General features: G+C 41.9%; 1 protein-coding gene across 2 annotated transcripts in view; it reads right to left on the bottom strand.

The window, feature by feature from the left end:
• The window catches only part of LOC121278999 (SREBF chaperone), a 203,855-nt gene that overhangs the window by 26,883 nt on the left and 163,437 nt on the right, over nucleotides 1-13,535 (bottom strand). For both annotated transcript variants that reach the window (XM_041189711.1, XM_041189710.1), the window contains 4 exons: nucleotides 7,139-7,254; nucleotides 5,565-6,126; nucleotides 4,603-4,688; nucleotides 521-603 (listed from right to left, as the gene is read on the bottom strand). In XM_041189711.1, coding sequence (XP_041045645.1) covers nucleotides 521-603; nucleotides 4,603-4,688; nucleotides 5,565-6,126; nucleotides 7,139-7,254 — 847 coding nt within the window. The remainder of the gene's footprint in view (nucleotides 1-520; nucleotides 604-4,602; nucleotides 4,689-5,564; nucleotides 6,127-7,138; nucleotides 7,255-13,535) is intronic.

Raw genomic sequence — 13,535 nt, 5'->3', positions numbered from 1 at the left:
CCCCATTCACAGAACTGGAGATTGGAAGGACACACAGGAGAACAGGCTTGTAAAAGAGAGGTGCCAGCGGGATACAGAGTTGGAGGAGACTTCAAGGAAACCAGTGTTCACTGGGTTTTTTAAACAATTTTAATCATTTTTTAAAGGTTTCATTTAATTGCTGATCAGGCTTATATTCTGTAAGATGCAGATTTTGTGTTGATAGCTATTTAGAACACTGATTTAAGAAATGCTGAGAGAACTTCTAAGGAATGTGATTTTGAAAGTGTGTTACATGTCAATGTGCTGTTGGCAGCATTTAGTAAATAGGAATAATTGGTCCATTTTTTTCCTAATCATCAGTCAGGTATCACCTAGTTTTATGCTTTATCTGATGGCAACATACTCAGGATGTGCACACAGCCAACAGCTAACACTGGAAAATAGTATCTTGGAAAAGATACAGAGCCATGCTAACTTCAGGAGAAGAGGATCAGGAACAGGAGAGAAATATCCATTTCAAATAAATTATTTGACCTACCTCGGTACTGCAGCTGGTTAAAGGTTTTATCGGTGTCTAGACGATAGAAATCTAAGGAGCCATTCAATCTTGCAGCAACGATTCTGTAAGAGAAAGCCGTGTTACATTATTGAACACAGATATCTTAAGTATGTATATACGCATAGTAATTACCATGTTCTGGTTCGGTAACATCAATTATATGTCTGCATAGTGGCCCATCTGATTCCATGATAATTATACCACTTATTTCCACCCTACCCCATTTTATGGCACAATGTAACTATCATAGCTGTGTTAACAGGGTTGGTGAGGATTAAAGCTTGTAAATACTTTGAAGTAGTCTGTACGCAATTTGAAGTAAAAAAAACCCACAGCTAGTTACCATACAAAATAGCAGTTGTGTTAGACTGGGGTAATCTTAGTCATGTTATAGCTAGTAATGTCTGTGGAAGGCAGCAGGTCAAAGTTGAATAGTGAATATGCGAGCAACACATTAGAGGTTGGAATTAAATATATTACTTCAGATATCAGGAGAGTTGATTTTTAAACAATGGAAGGATAAAATGGCAGAAGTAACTGAGCAAAAAGAACACTTTGAAGAATTTATAAGAAAAGCTGCAAGTTAAGATACACCACACGGAAGCAAAATATTAATGTTAAAGCTGAGATCAAAGCAGTTAAATGTAGAAGTTAAAAAAACAACTACTTCATACACATTGACCTCTGAAGGAGCTTGATAGGGGTAAAGCAGTGGATGTGGTACACTTAGATTTCAGTAAGGCCTTTGATACAGTTCCCCTGGAAAGGCTTCTACTGAAAATAAAGAAAGCAGGAATCAGTGGAAATATTTAATAATGGACATGCAGTTGGTTCCTCAACTAAACCCAGAAGGTAGTGACACAGGAATTGTCATCATCTTGGGAGAATGTTACCAGTGAAGTTGAGGAGTCACAAGCACAATGACTAAATCTGGAGATGCTACAAAGCTAATGAAGGTAGGATACTGCAAAGCTGAACAGGATAAATTACAGGAGGAACTGAATATACTTGGGAATTGGGAAGACAGGAACATGAACGTCAATGTTTAGAAATGCAAAGTAGGACAAAAAATCCATGGGGAGCTATTACTTTGTTACGAATATCTAGTTTATGTTTCATGTTAATATTTTAGAGGTAATGTTTAGTTCTGGGAGGATTAAAGTTTAACTGTAGAAAATGGGATAAATGCAACTAGAGCAGCTTGAAGATTACTACACTTAAAAGTTTGGGGCCATACTGACTTAAGGGGTTAACAGCTCAAAAGATAAGAGCCATAAAACAGCAGGTGGGCTTTCTTAGCTGGAGACATGATGTCTACATTGCTTGCAAAGGAGTGCAGTCCAGAGAGAGGTTTTGTTTTGGGGGTTAGAGCTAAATTAGTTTAAAATAATTCAGTAAACCTTGAAAGGTTACGTTACAATGGAGATGTGTGGAGCTTAAGAAAATTCTCTGGTTTCAATTTTTTGGTGTGTTTGCTGGGAGAGATGTGTTCTGCAGCAAGGGAAGAGGTTCCAGACTGGACCTTGTGGTTTGCAGCTCACAGAGAAGCCCCGGGAGCTGGTCGGTGCAGCTAGGGCTCAGGAGAAGTCCTGGAGAACTGAGAAGGTGGCAGAAAGTCACTGGTTCTGTGCTAGAGAGGAGTAGGGCTCAAGAGAAGTCCTGGGAGCCATTTATAGCTGGTGCAATTAGGAGACTGGAGTTTGGAGAAACACAGGGGCAGTGTCAGCTTAGTGAATCTAGGGGTCTGTAAAAGAGATGGAATTGTGCTGGTAATTAGAGGCAGGAGTGCGGCTTTGTGAATCTTCTGGAACGCATTCTCAGGAGAAGAGGCTGAACCATTGGGAGAAGAGCAGTTCGAATCAGAGCGGCTTTCAAGGGAATTCAGGGGCTACATTTTCTAAAGTGAAGAAATGAAATCCCTCATGAGGGAGACAAGAACTTTAAAGAGATTTTATGACCCTCAGTGGTCACTGGCATCTGGGTGGGATGATGAAAAATCTGTGGGATCTGTCTTGGTCGCACCTTTCATTAAATGTGCAGTATGGTTCGACCATAGTTTGCCTGTTAATTCACATTTACCTCATGTTAATTCTGAATGTTAGAGTGTAAGAGAGATATAGCAAATTGTTTTGTTTTTCTGACTTTGTAAAGTTCATTTTATTTGTTTAAAACTGTGGAATCTTGTGGCATTGTTCTCTTAACTGGGATTTAAACATGGTGTACTTTAAACAAAAACTTACTGATGCCTCACCGGATCATCATAACTTAAATGGAAATATAATATACATGAAAAACGAAGAGTTCCAGGAGTCCTTCTTAACAATAAATTGCAGCTATCGCAGTGAGGATGGCAAATCAGAAGTTAGGATGTACTGAAAGGTATATATGGAATAGAGATAGTGAGGTAATCCTGCCACATTATAAATCATTGCTGCAACTGGACTTAGAATACTGCGTACGGTTCAGGTTGCCACAATACAAAAAGGATATTGCGACTGTTGAGAGGTACAAAAGGGAGCGACCAATATGATTGAGAGGATTGGATTATGGTGAAAGATTATTTTAACTCAGCATGTTCTAGCTGAGAAAGAGAAGGTTGAGAAATTTCTGTCTTTAGGGTTCTAAAGTGGGTAAATATAGATTTTGCTGTATCCAATATACTTGCCATTTTTGCCTACACTTTGAAACATTTCTGAAATTTGAGATTAGGTGCTATTCAAATATAAAAAGGAGTGGGCAATTTTCACAGAATACTTTAAGCTGCTAAAGAGCCTTCAAGGTGATCAAGATGGGATCTTAAGCTGCAATGCTGGTATTGCCCATAAAGTCAAGACACCATCTTGGTAAAGGAATTGAAATCAAAGCTAGGAATGGCCACCCAGAAGGCTTATTAACCAGCCGACTGCTCCTTAAAATGCCTGCTAGCCTTGATTAAAAAGTTTTCATGGCATTTTGGAGGCTAGTGCTTCAACTAATGCCCTCTCCTAAAAGTGACTTGCTGTTTGGGAGTAAACACAACAGAGACGTCCACTTCAAGTTGACTTAAAGGAATACTCACCATTTCACATTCATCGCTGCTGAAGCTGTGAAGAGAACTTTTGAAACACATTGGGAGACTTCTGGGACATTTTGTCAAGACTTCACCAATAGAGAAACAACATTTATCCTGCAAACTCTCCGAGGATTTCATCTAAAGGATTAAGTGCTGTGCTACTCTAAGTTATTTGTCACCTCATAGGGGTCACCAGGAGAAAGGGAGTGCTTGGTAATGGGCATCTTGTTAGGGGTTCCCTTGTTCTGGAAGAGGAATGGAAGGAGGAGATGATGCCAGACAGAGCAGCACCAGCTGCTATAGGAGACAGTGACAGGACAACATGGTTGCATTCTTCCTTCTTCCCACCATCATCACCCCCACCCCACTGTTGATACAGGATATCCCTTCTCCCCTAAACCATGCAGTGCAACAAGTCAGCTGCACATAGCAAACAGAAGTTAGAGGGAACATTGGTTAATACCAAAATTGTGAGCTAAAAACAGGCTAGTCTTATTAGCACTGCATCCATTTAGTGACTGCTTTCACCTTTTGGCCAAAATAACATTAAGTTTTTTTTCAAAATCCTCCTGATTCTAACACAGGTTTGTACATCTTTCACTATATTACAGCAGTGACTACATTTTCAAAACTACTTCATCAACAGTGAAGCATTTTGGGATGCCATGATGTTGTTAAAGGTGCTATTTAAATTCAAGTGTATTCATTTTAACACAAAATGGATAGGTAATGAATTGAGTAAGGAAAACATTCAATAAGAGCCTGATTGTAAGCTTTGCTGCAGTCAGATAAACATGGCTCATATTTCATGATGCACCATCACATCTTGAACTTGGATCATTAAAATGTCACAAGACACTGCAGCATTTGCAACACTATGGAACAAAACCTGTCTGTGCTGGAGAACTGATAGGGTTGCACACTGCTTACACAATATACTGATGGGACAAACATCAAATATTATCTAAAGATTCACAGTAAATTCATGGCATATAATCCAGTTTATTACCTGTTTGTGACAAAAGTCAGTGCCGTTATCCCAGATGAGCCCTCTTCGTTACTGCAGCGCAGGGTTCCATCTGCAGCGTCCCATACCTGAAATGAGCCAATATCATTTTAAACAGCAAGTCTGGTCATAGTTTAAACAATAGGTTTAAAATAGGTAGAAAATAGGCCCAGAGTTTATTTTTAACTCTCTTTAGTTTTCTCCCATCTTCCTTTAGTTGCTGACCTGTGTTGCATGTAGAGTTCCAATGACATTGGACAAACCCTTTTACCTCAGCCAATTGGTCGTTTTCAAATTTTAAGCTGAGACTGTAAGCATAAGCAAGATATTTCCTTACAGTAGAACATTACGTGTAAACCCAACCTCTTCTTCCCAACATTCACACAAGCGCATTCCAGCAGAAGACATTCAGCAGTTACTAGTTCTGATTGATTTTTCTCTCTATAAAGGAAATTGGACTTATTACTTTAAAGTATGCCAAATAACTTCAGAGCAGGAGATAAAATGGAAATTAAGAAAATGAAAATCTCTGTGACAATCCACCAGATTAGCAAAGAGCCAAAAATAATAAAGTCATTTAAATTGTAGTTAAATGTAATGAAGGAGCACGCTCAAACTATCAAAAGGCAAAGATCAGGCTGATGTCTAAGACTTCCTGCTCACACAAGAAGTTACTCATGGATTTCCATCTGAATAGTGGAGCCAAACTCTTGGGAACAATTTAAGAAACTGCAATGGGAGTGAGAGGGGAGATTTTTGCACCTTTCTGGATAGATGATGCTCACTGGGATTTTACCTTTGCATCTCTGTTGTGATTAAACAGTTAATATACTAGAGGGATGAGCTTTGATGGACAGCTGGTCTTTTCTCTAAATTCACTTTCTAAATGGTGGTTTCATAATTTTCAAATATACTTATGGATTCACTGAAAATTCCAAAAAAGCTGAGATTAATAAAATTATTACCTCAAGTCGTCCACTGCTTCTTCCTGCTACAATCAGGTTACCCTGTATGCCAAGACTCCAGACAGAGCATTCGCAGTCTCCAACCCACATAGGAATGGGGGAGGTCTTCTCAAACACAGGAAGTGGCTCATCCCCTAAACTCCGCCTCCTGTGGTTGCAGCCCCCATCCCAGCCATGTGATTTGAGGTTCACAGATGTTTGAGAACACCTCAAAAGTGTTGGGGGAGATGGGTAACACCTCAGGTTCTGTACATTCAACATTTTATGATCCTCGTATGCTTTATCATAAGCTCTGCCATAGTCATAGCCAGTCTCTTGTGAATGTTCAGAGACAGTCCGCTGTCTGGAAACTGTATCTTCCTCTTTAATCTGCTCTGCAAAGTTGGTGTCTATTAACCCAGATAAGTCTGGCTGATCGGTGAACAGAATAGGTTGCGTAGGCGTCATTCTCCTCCGGACGTTGTGCTCGTTCTCAAATGAATCATCTGTTCCATTCTCAGGATCTGATATATACTCCCAGCTCTCCTGCCACTCATAGCAACTGCTGCTATCCCTCCATTGCCTAAAAGTGGATGGAAAAGACCAAGTAAACTGTAGAGCAATTTCTAATAGACTGCATTTCAGAACACAAAAGTCTGAACAAACTTTCTACATAGAATGTAAAGTTTTCACAGAGAATACTTTTTAATTTCATGTCTTATTTTAACCCATTTCAAAATCATGAGATGCTAACATAATTTAGTCATTAAATAGTCCAATCTATTTTTTGCGGCAGGTCATATGGATTGAGAGTTATTTTCATAATTATTTGCTATAATTTTTAATAATCTAGTTGAACTTCCATATAGTTCAAATTGGAAGGACAATCTAAGGGTAGATTGAAGTATGCTGCAACAAATGAAAAATGTTACAATTCTAAAAAGTTGTGTATAGCTCTTTTAGTCTCTCAGTTGGTAAAAACTGTGTGACTGAACCACATCGACCAGAAGTGCCCAGGTTTAATTTCTGATCTTCTGAATTATTTGTTGTAGTTGCAGGATTAGTTTAGGCCTAATAACTGACCTCAACACCACAGCTCTGAGAAGAGGAAAATCACGAAACTCCTATCAATATCAATGGGCGTATTTAGACATTACATAGAATGCACAATACAAAGACAGATCATTCAGTCGAAATGGTCCAGTTTATGCTCCGCAGGAGCCTCTTCCCACCCCTCGTCATCTAACCATATTACAAATGTCTTGATTTTTAACTTGTTTCTTCTTGCATTTCAACTCTTCACTGCAGTAAGCAATTTGATAAGATTGATAAATCTAACAGCAAAATTACATTCGGTGGGATTTTCCGCACCCGCCCGCCGCCGTGATCCTCCGGGGGCCCCACCTCACCACCGACGGGTGCCACCCACGATGGGGCCATAAAATCCCGGCCACTGTCTCATACCTAGCTTATGTGTTACAGAAAAATGAATTCAGGACTGCCTAAACACAAGAAGATTCGAAAGAAAAATGAGAGGATATTGTTCCAGGTATGCAATAAAACAATTGGAATGAGTGAATGAATGAATATTTTACCCTGGGTTTGGTATGACAGTCAGACAATCACCAGTCTGTGCATCCCACACTCTGATTTGTCCAGACAAGCAGCAGCTGACCAACAACATCCCATCACTGGCTAAGCATTCAATATCCTAGATAAAAAAATTAATAAGATGCATTTAAGAAAATTTTATATGCCTTGTCATTCTTTCACAGAATGTGGGTGCCGCTGGCTAGGCCAGCATTTGTTACCCATGCCACTAAGGCTGTAACCAGTGGTGGTGTATAGGATGATGGCTACAGGATTAATACATACACAGAAAGTTCTAATCATTTTCATACTTCAGTCTTTGACTGGCGAATACTAGATTGCACACCTATGCAAAATAGCACACTAAACAATGAAATGTGGACTGCTGAGGAATAGTCAAGAATGGTTTTCTTCTTGAAAGGATCTTTAGTAGACACCAACTTTAAAACAAAAGCAAAATATTGTGGATGCTGGAAATCTGAAATAAAAACAGAAAATGCTGCAAGTTCTCAGCAAGTTAGGTAATGTGTAGAGAAAGACCCAAAACATTAACTCTGTTTATTTCTTCACAGATTCTGCCTGACCTGCTGAGCATTTTCTGTTATCACTTCAGTTCAATAGTCAGCTCTTAAATTGTAATAACAGTCATTCAGGACTGCGCTGTGATACTATTGGTAACACAATCCAAAACCTGGGAAATTTACCATAAGAAATTAGGTCAATGGGTTTAAGTGACACAACATCACACCTCCACAAAGGACTGATTTATCCATATAAAATTTGTTCAAAATAATTTACATTCTAGTGGTTTTGGTTGAGAATACTCATAGCTTTGCAATTCAGAAGTCATGAAATCAAAACCACTATAACAAGTTGTGAAACTGAATTCAATAAACCTGGTCATTTGTGTGCACTGGAATATGAAAAATGATCAAGTAATTTTCCAGCTTATTATAAAAACCTAAATGGTTCATTCATGTCCTTCATAGAAGCAAACTTTCCACCTCGAGTTGGTCTGGCCTACACAAGAACACATTACATAGTTGATTCTTAATGCACTCTGAAGAGACTTCGCAATAGTTATTTGTACAAAGCAGTTTTTTTTTATGATTGAGCAATAAATGTGGCCTTGTGGGCATTCAATAGCGAGGATGACACAGAAGCAAGGTTATCACTGTTGAGTGTAATAGTTAATCTGAATAAGATGTGAACCATGCAACAGGAAGTGTGTAATTATTAGAGGCTGTTTTTTGGAACAATTCATGTACTGTGTTTTAATTTAGTATGGTACTGTATTCTCTAAAACTTTGGTTAGTAATATAGAAGACATAAAAAATAGGAGGAGTAGGACATTCAGCATGCCCTGCCATTCAATAAGATCATGGCTGATCTGCCCCAGGCCTCAACTTCTCTTTCGTGCCAGCTCCTCATAGCCCTCAACTCCCCAATATTTCAATAATCTACCTACTGTCTCTTTAAATACTTTGTGATCTAGCCTTCACAACTCTCTGGGGTAGAGAATTCGAGACATTCACTACCCTCCTGGGAGAAGAAATTCCTTGCATCTCAGTTTTAAATGAGTGCCCCATTATTCTGTAACTATGTCCCCTAGTTTGAGATTCTCCCACTAGTGGAAACATCATCTTACCATCTGCCCTGAGAAGCCATATCAGAACCTTGTACATTTCAATAAGATCACTCCTCATTCTTCTAAACTCTAATGAATAAAGGCCTAATCTGTTTAACCGTTCCTGATAAGTCAATCCCTTCATCCCCAACCATGTCCTTTTCTCACTGGCTGCTGTAGTTTCCCATAAATATGGTGACAACTGCTTCAAATGAGTTTTTGCAGCATTCTTGCTGTTGAGCAGCAACTCGCTTCCCAGAGCAAGCGCTAACAGGGGGCACCTCTGACCTTCTTAGAGATCATGGTCTTGTGAATTGTGAGGCTAAAAGGTGCAAGTGTGGTTGCTAAATCGGCTCTTGATGTGACAGGTTGGACATCCCTTTCAATGAAATGGAATGGCATTCAGGGCCAGGAGAAACGTGGCCATCTCCCCTTCAATTTACTTCTCCTGGAATCTGGTGGCAGTTAAGGTATCATGGGCACTTCTCCCACATCTTGCTTCCTCTATGGCATCGTCGCGTTCAAAATGACTTTCATCAACCTCAAGGTTCCTGGATCTCCTGATTTTCATTCTCCGAGGAGCTCTCCTCCTCTTCCATTTCACCCTCAGGCAAGGGATCATCTCTTTGCAATGCCAGGTTGTGAAGGGTGCAATGCACAGCGATGATGTGGGAAACCCTATAAGGATTGTACTGTAGTGCACCACCTGAGCAGTCCAAACATCTGAAGCCCATCTTCAGAATACCAATGGTCTGCTCAATTTGGGACTGTGTGGAGCTGTGGCCTGTGTTGTATCTCTCTGAACGACTCTGAGGCCGATACACTGGTGTCATCAGCCAGCATTTCAGTGGGTACCCCATATCACCAAGGAGCTAGACATTCAGGCCCTTCGAAATTCTGAGGCACCTGGGAGTATGTCAGGGTGTATGAGTCATGGCAACTCCTAGGGTACCTGGCACAAGCGTGCATTATGTGCTTCCGATGATCATACACCAGTTGAACATTGATGGGATGATAGCCTTTACGATTGAAAAACATTAGGCCACGGAGCCCTTAGTTACTTGGGTACAGTCGATTGCATTCTCCGCTCTTGGGAAGCCCAAGATAGCTAGAAAGCTGTTGAATCTTGCAGTCTGGCTATCTTCATCGAGAGCAAGCCTCACATAATGAGGTGCCTTGGTGTAGAGGCCATCTGTGACCTCCTTGATGCATCTGTGTGTTGTGGACTGTGAGGTGTTGCACAAGTTCCCTGTGGATCCCCGGAAAGACTTGTAGACAAAGAAAATGAACGCAGCGGTCATCTTTAAAGCCACTGGCAGGGGATAGCCTCCCCCTCCATGGGGCATTAGGTCTTCATGAAGAATGTGGCAAATGTGATCTACCAGAGCTTGGGACAAGCATAGATGTACGTGGCACTCTCTCTCACTCATCTCTAAATAGGAGGGTCTTCTTTAGTATACCCTAGGTCTGGCGAGTTGTCTCTGTTGTCTGGGTCTATCCACCTGACCCTCATGTTCTTGCTGTGGCTCCCCTTGACCCTGGACTTGAGGTGGGGCCTTCTCCTGAAGTTGCACTCAATGTCACCTCCTTTTTTCTCCTCCACTGAATTGGAACGTTCAAAAAGGCAACATTGAGCCCTGGATCCCTAATTGCTTAATCCTTCTCTCTGAAATGAAAGATTGACAGATTAATGACCAACGGATGACGATAGTGAAGCTCACAATCTGTCACCATTACCAACTGTAGTACGTTTCTGCCCTAGTAGCCTTGTCATAGATGCAGCCTTGCACCCGATGTGCTAACAGACACATTGAGGTGACCAAGATGCCATCCTTGAGATTTAACGTTTGAATCCCAGAGTGATTGGAGAAGGTTTGAATGACATGCAGGACCTCGCCTCTCATCTGGCATACTAATTAGACCATAAGACATAGGAGCAGAAATTAGGCCATTCGGCCCATCGAGTCTGCTCCGCCATTCAATCATGGCTGATAAGTTTCTCAACCCCATTCTCCTGCCAACTCCCTGTAACCTTTGATCCCTATACCAATCAAGAACCTATCTATATCTGCTGAGTTTTTCCAGGTAATTCTGTTTTTGTTTAAGAACCTATCTATCTCCATCTTATTAATTAATAGTTAATAGTAATTAATTAATCAACAATAAGTTGTTAATGATTAATGACTGGATGCCCTTTGGGCTGTTATGAATGCTAATTCTGGAAAGCACATGACAGTCCTCCATTGATAGGATGCCATATATGCTACATCTGTGCCTTCTTAACAGTTGCCTGCATTCCCAAATATTCATATACCTATGTGTTAATGCTGAAATGCAGTGACTTTGATGTTAAGCCACAGACTCCTACAGATCCCTGTGACAGTGCTAAAAAAGGCATGGGTTCCAATGGCTATCTTCTCAGGGAGATCTTCTGCCTTTATCTCAGCTCAGACTCCAGCTTATTCTTGTGGCACCAACAATTTAGAGGGCGTCCCCAGAAAGGGCGACTTAGTCCAGCACTGCGCTTCTCCCACACTGCCTCAAACCATTCCCGTTCAGATTCACTTCCACTTTCGATTTTTAACTGCCAAAATTGCGATAGTGCAAGATGGCGGCTGTTCTGCGCTATTACTTCAAGGCCAGCTTCGACACTCGCTCTCTCCCTGTCCACGTCCCAGAAATTTACATGGAACCTCACAAAGTGAAGGTAGAGCTCTCTCCTGTTATTCTTCAACCTCCCCCAGTAATACTGGAACCTATTGTTGTTGTGGTGGAAATTCCTTCCCTCCCCACTGAGCCCATTAATACCGGTGTGCCCATGCCCCATTTAGAGGCTGTGCATGGTCACCTACCGAGGAGAACCCCTTCGAGGACAACTTAAAACAAAGGCTGCAGGTGCCTCCCATAACCATTCCATCCGCAACCCAGTACAGAGAAAAACAAGCCCATGGACAGTGACTGTGAAAAAGCACTGCACACCAAGTTATGCATTATTCCAATTGAGCACACAGCCCTTGCCTCTCTCTGGAGTTGGAGTACACCATGCTCACCATGAATAGCACTGCAGCATGGTCCACTGCAACTCTCTGACTCTTGACTGTGAGGTCCACAAAGCCCAGGGCTGTCTCTACTCTCTGGCTCCAAGCCCCATACCAAGGACTTTGACATTCGGACTTCTCCATTGCCCTCATGACTGAAGACCACACTGTCTTCTCCCCAACCCCTTTCAAAGCCTTCCTGCAACCTTTGCCCACTAACACAGAATCACAGAATTTTAACAGCACAGAAGGCCGTCATTCGGCCCATCGTGTCTGCACCGGTTCTCCAAATGAGCACTATGACCTAGTGCCATTGCCCTGCCTTTTCCCCGTACTCTTGCACATTATTTCTACTCAAATAATCATCTAATACTCTCTTGCATGCCTTGATTGATGATTATGTGTTTCCCCCCTCCCCACCCCAACCTCTTACAAAACCTTCATGCTCCTTTGCCCAGTATGCTTTTTATCTTCCCCCCTACCCCGCCCCATCCCGCAGTTGAAATGTTGGTCTCTGAGTGTTCAGCTCTGTCTGAATACCACTACAGAGTGGTGTCCTTCAGGACAATGGTGGCACTGGCCTGGAGCAGACCACTCCCTATACTCCCCACCCCAGTCATAATGCTGGTCTCTGTCTGAATGTTGAGTCCTGCTTGAGTACTGCTGCACAGTGGTCTCCTTGTGACTAGGGAGGCAGCATTGTGAGCAGACCAACCCTACAGTCCCAGCATCGTGGTGTTCCACTGACATTGCAAGAGACCAGTGAAGCGCTGCGGCAGGCAGGCTATGAATGTTGCACTCACCTCGTGAAGTCGTGAGCAAAGTGCCATCCAACCAGTCCATGCCAATCTTTTTCAAATGAGATTCAAGCCGATGTGATTTCCCATAGGCATGACGCAAGATTGGAAGGCGGCACATGATTTGGGCTCGAAGCTAATTTAATAAGCATTCATGAGATGGTAATATGAGATGGTAATGTGTGCAAATGGTATTCAAACCACTAATCAGCGGGATACCCGACCTGCCATTAACCCGCCATCAGGAGAATTGCAAACTATTTTTACGCCAGCGAGTTTCCGAGTTTTTTGGCTCTCACTAGAATCCCCACTCCCACCCGCCAGGAAACCCACCGTGTGTAGGGTAGGAAAAGTTTGCCACATGACACTGTTTTTTTGTTCTTTCACGAGGCGTGGCTGTTGCTAGCTAGGCCAGCACTTTTATTGCCCATTCCTAACAGCCCTTGAGAAAGTGGTAGTGAGCTGTCTTCTTAATATGCTGTTTGGGAGGGAGTTCCAGGATTTTGACCCAGCGACAGTGAAGGAACAGTGATATAGTTCCAAGTCAGGATGGTGAGTGACTTAGAGGGGAAATGCAAGTGGTGGTATTCCCATGCATCTGCTGCCCTTGTCCTCCTAGGTGGTATCAGTCATGGGTTTGGAAGGTGCTGTCAAAGGAGCCTTGGTGAGTTGCTGAAGTACATCTTGTAGATAGTACACATAGCTACCACTGTGTGGTGGTGGTGGAAAGTGCGGATGTTGAAGCTGATGGAAGGGGAGCCAATCAAGCAGGCTGCTTTGTCCTGGATGGTGTTGAGCTTCTTATATAAGAACATAAGGAATATGAACAGGAGTAGACCATTCAGCCCCTTGAGCCTGCTCCACCATTCAATAAGGTCATAGTTGATCTACTTGTGTTTCGATTTCCACATTCCCATCTAATCTCGATAACCATTGCTTC

Source organism: Carcharodon carcharias, chromosome 6, assembly GCF_017639515.1.
Source record: "Carcharodon carcharias isolate sCarCar2 chromosome 6, sCarCar2.pri, whole genome shotgun sequence".
NCBI lineage: Eukaryota > Metazoa > Chordata > Chondrichthyes > Lamniformes > Lamnidae > Carcharodon > Carcharodon carcharias.
The sequence above is the reverse complement of the archived record's forward strand: the minus strand, read 5'-3'. Positions and strand labels throughout refer to the sequence as shown.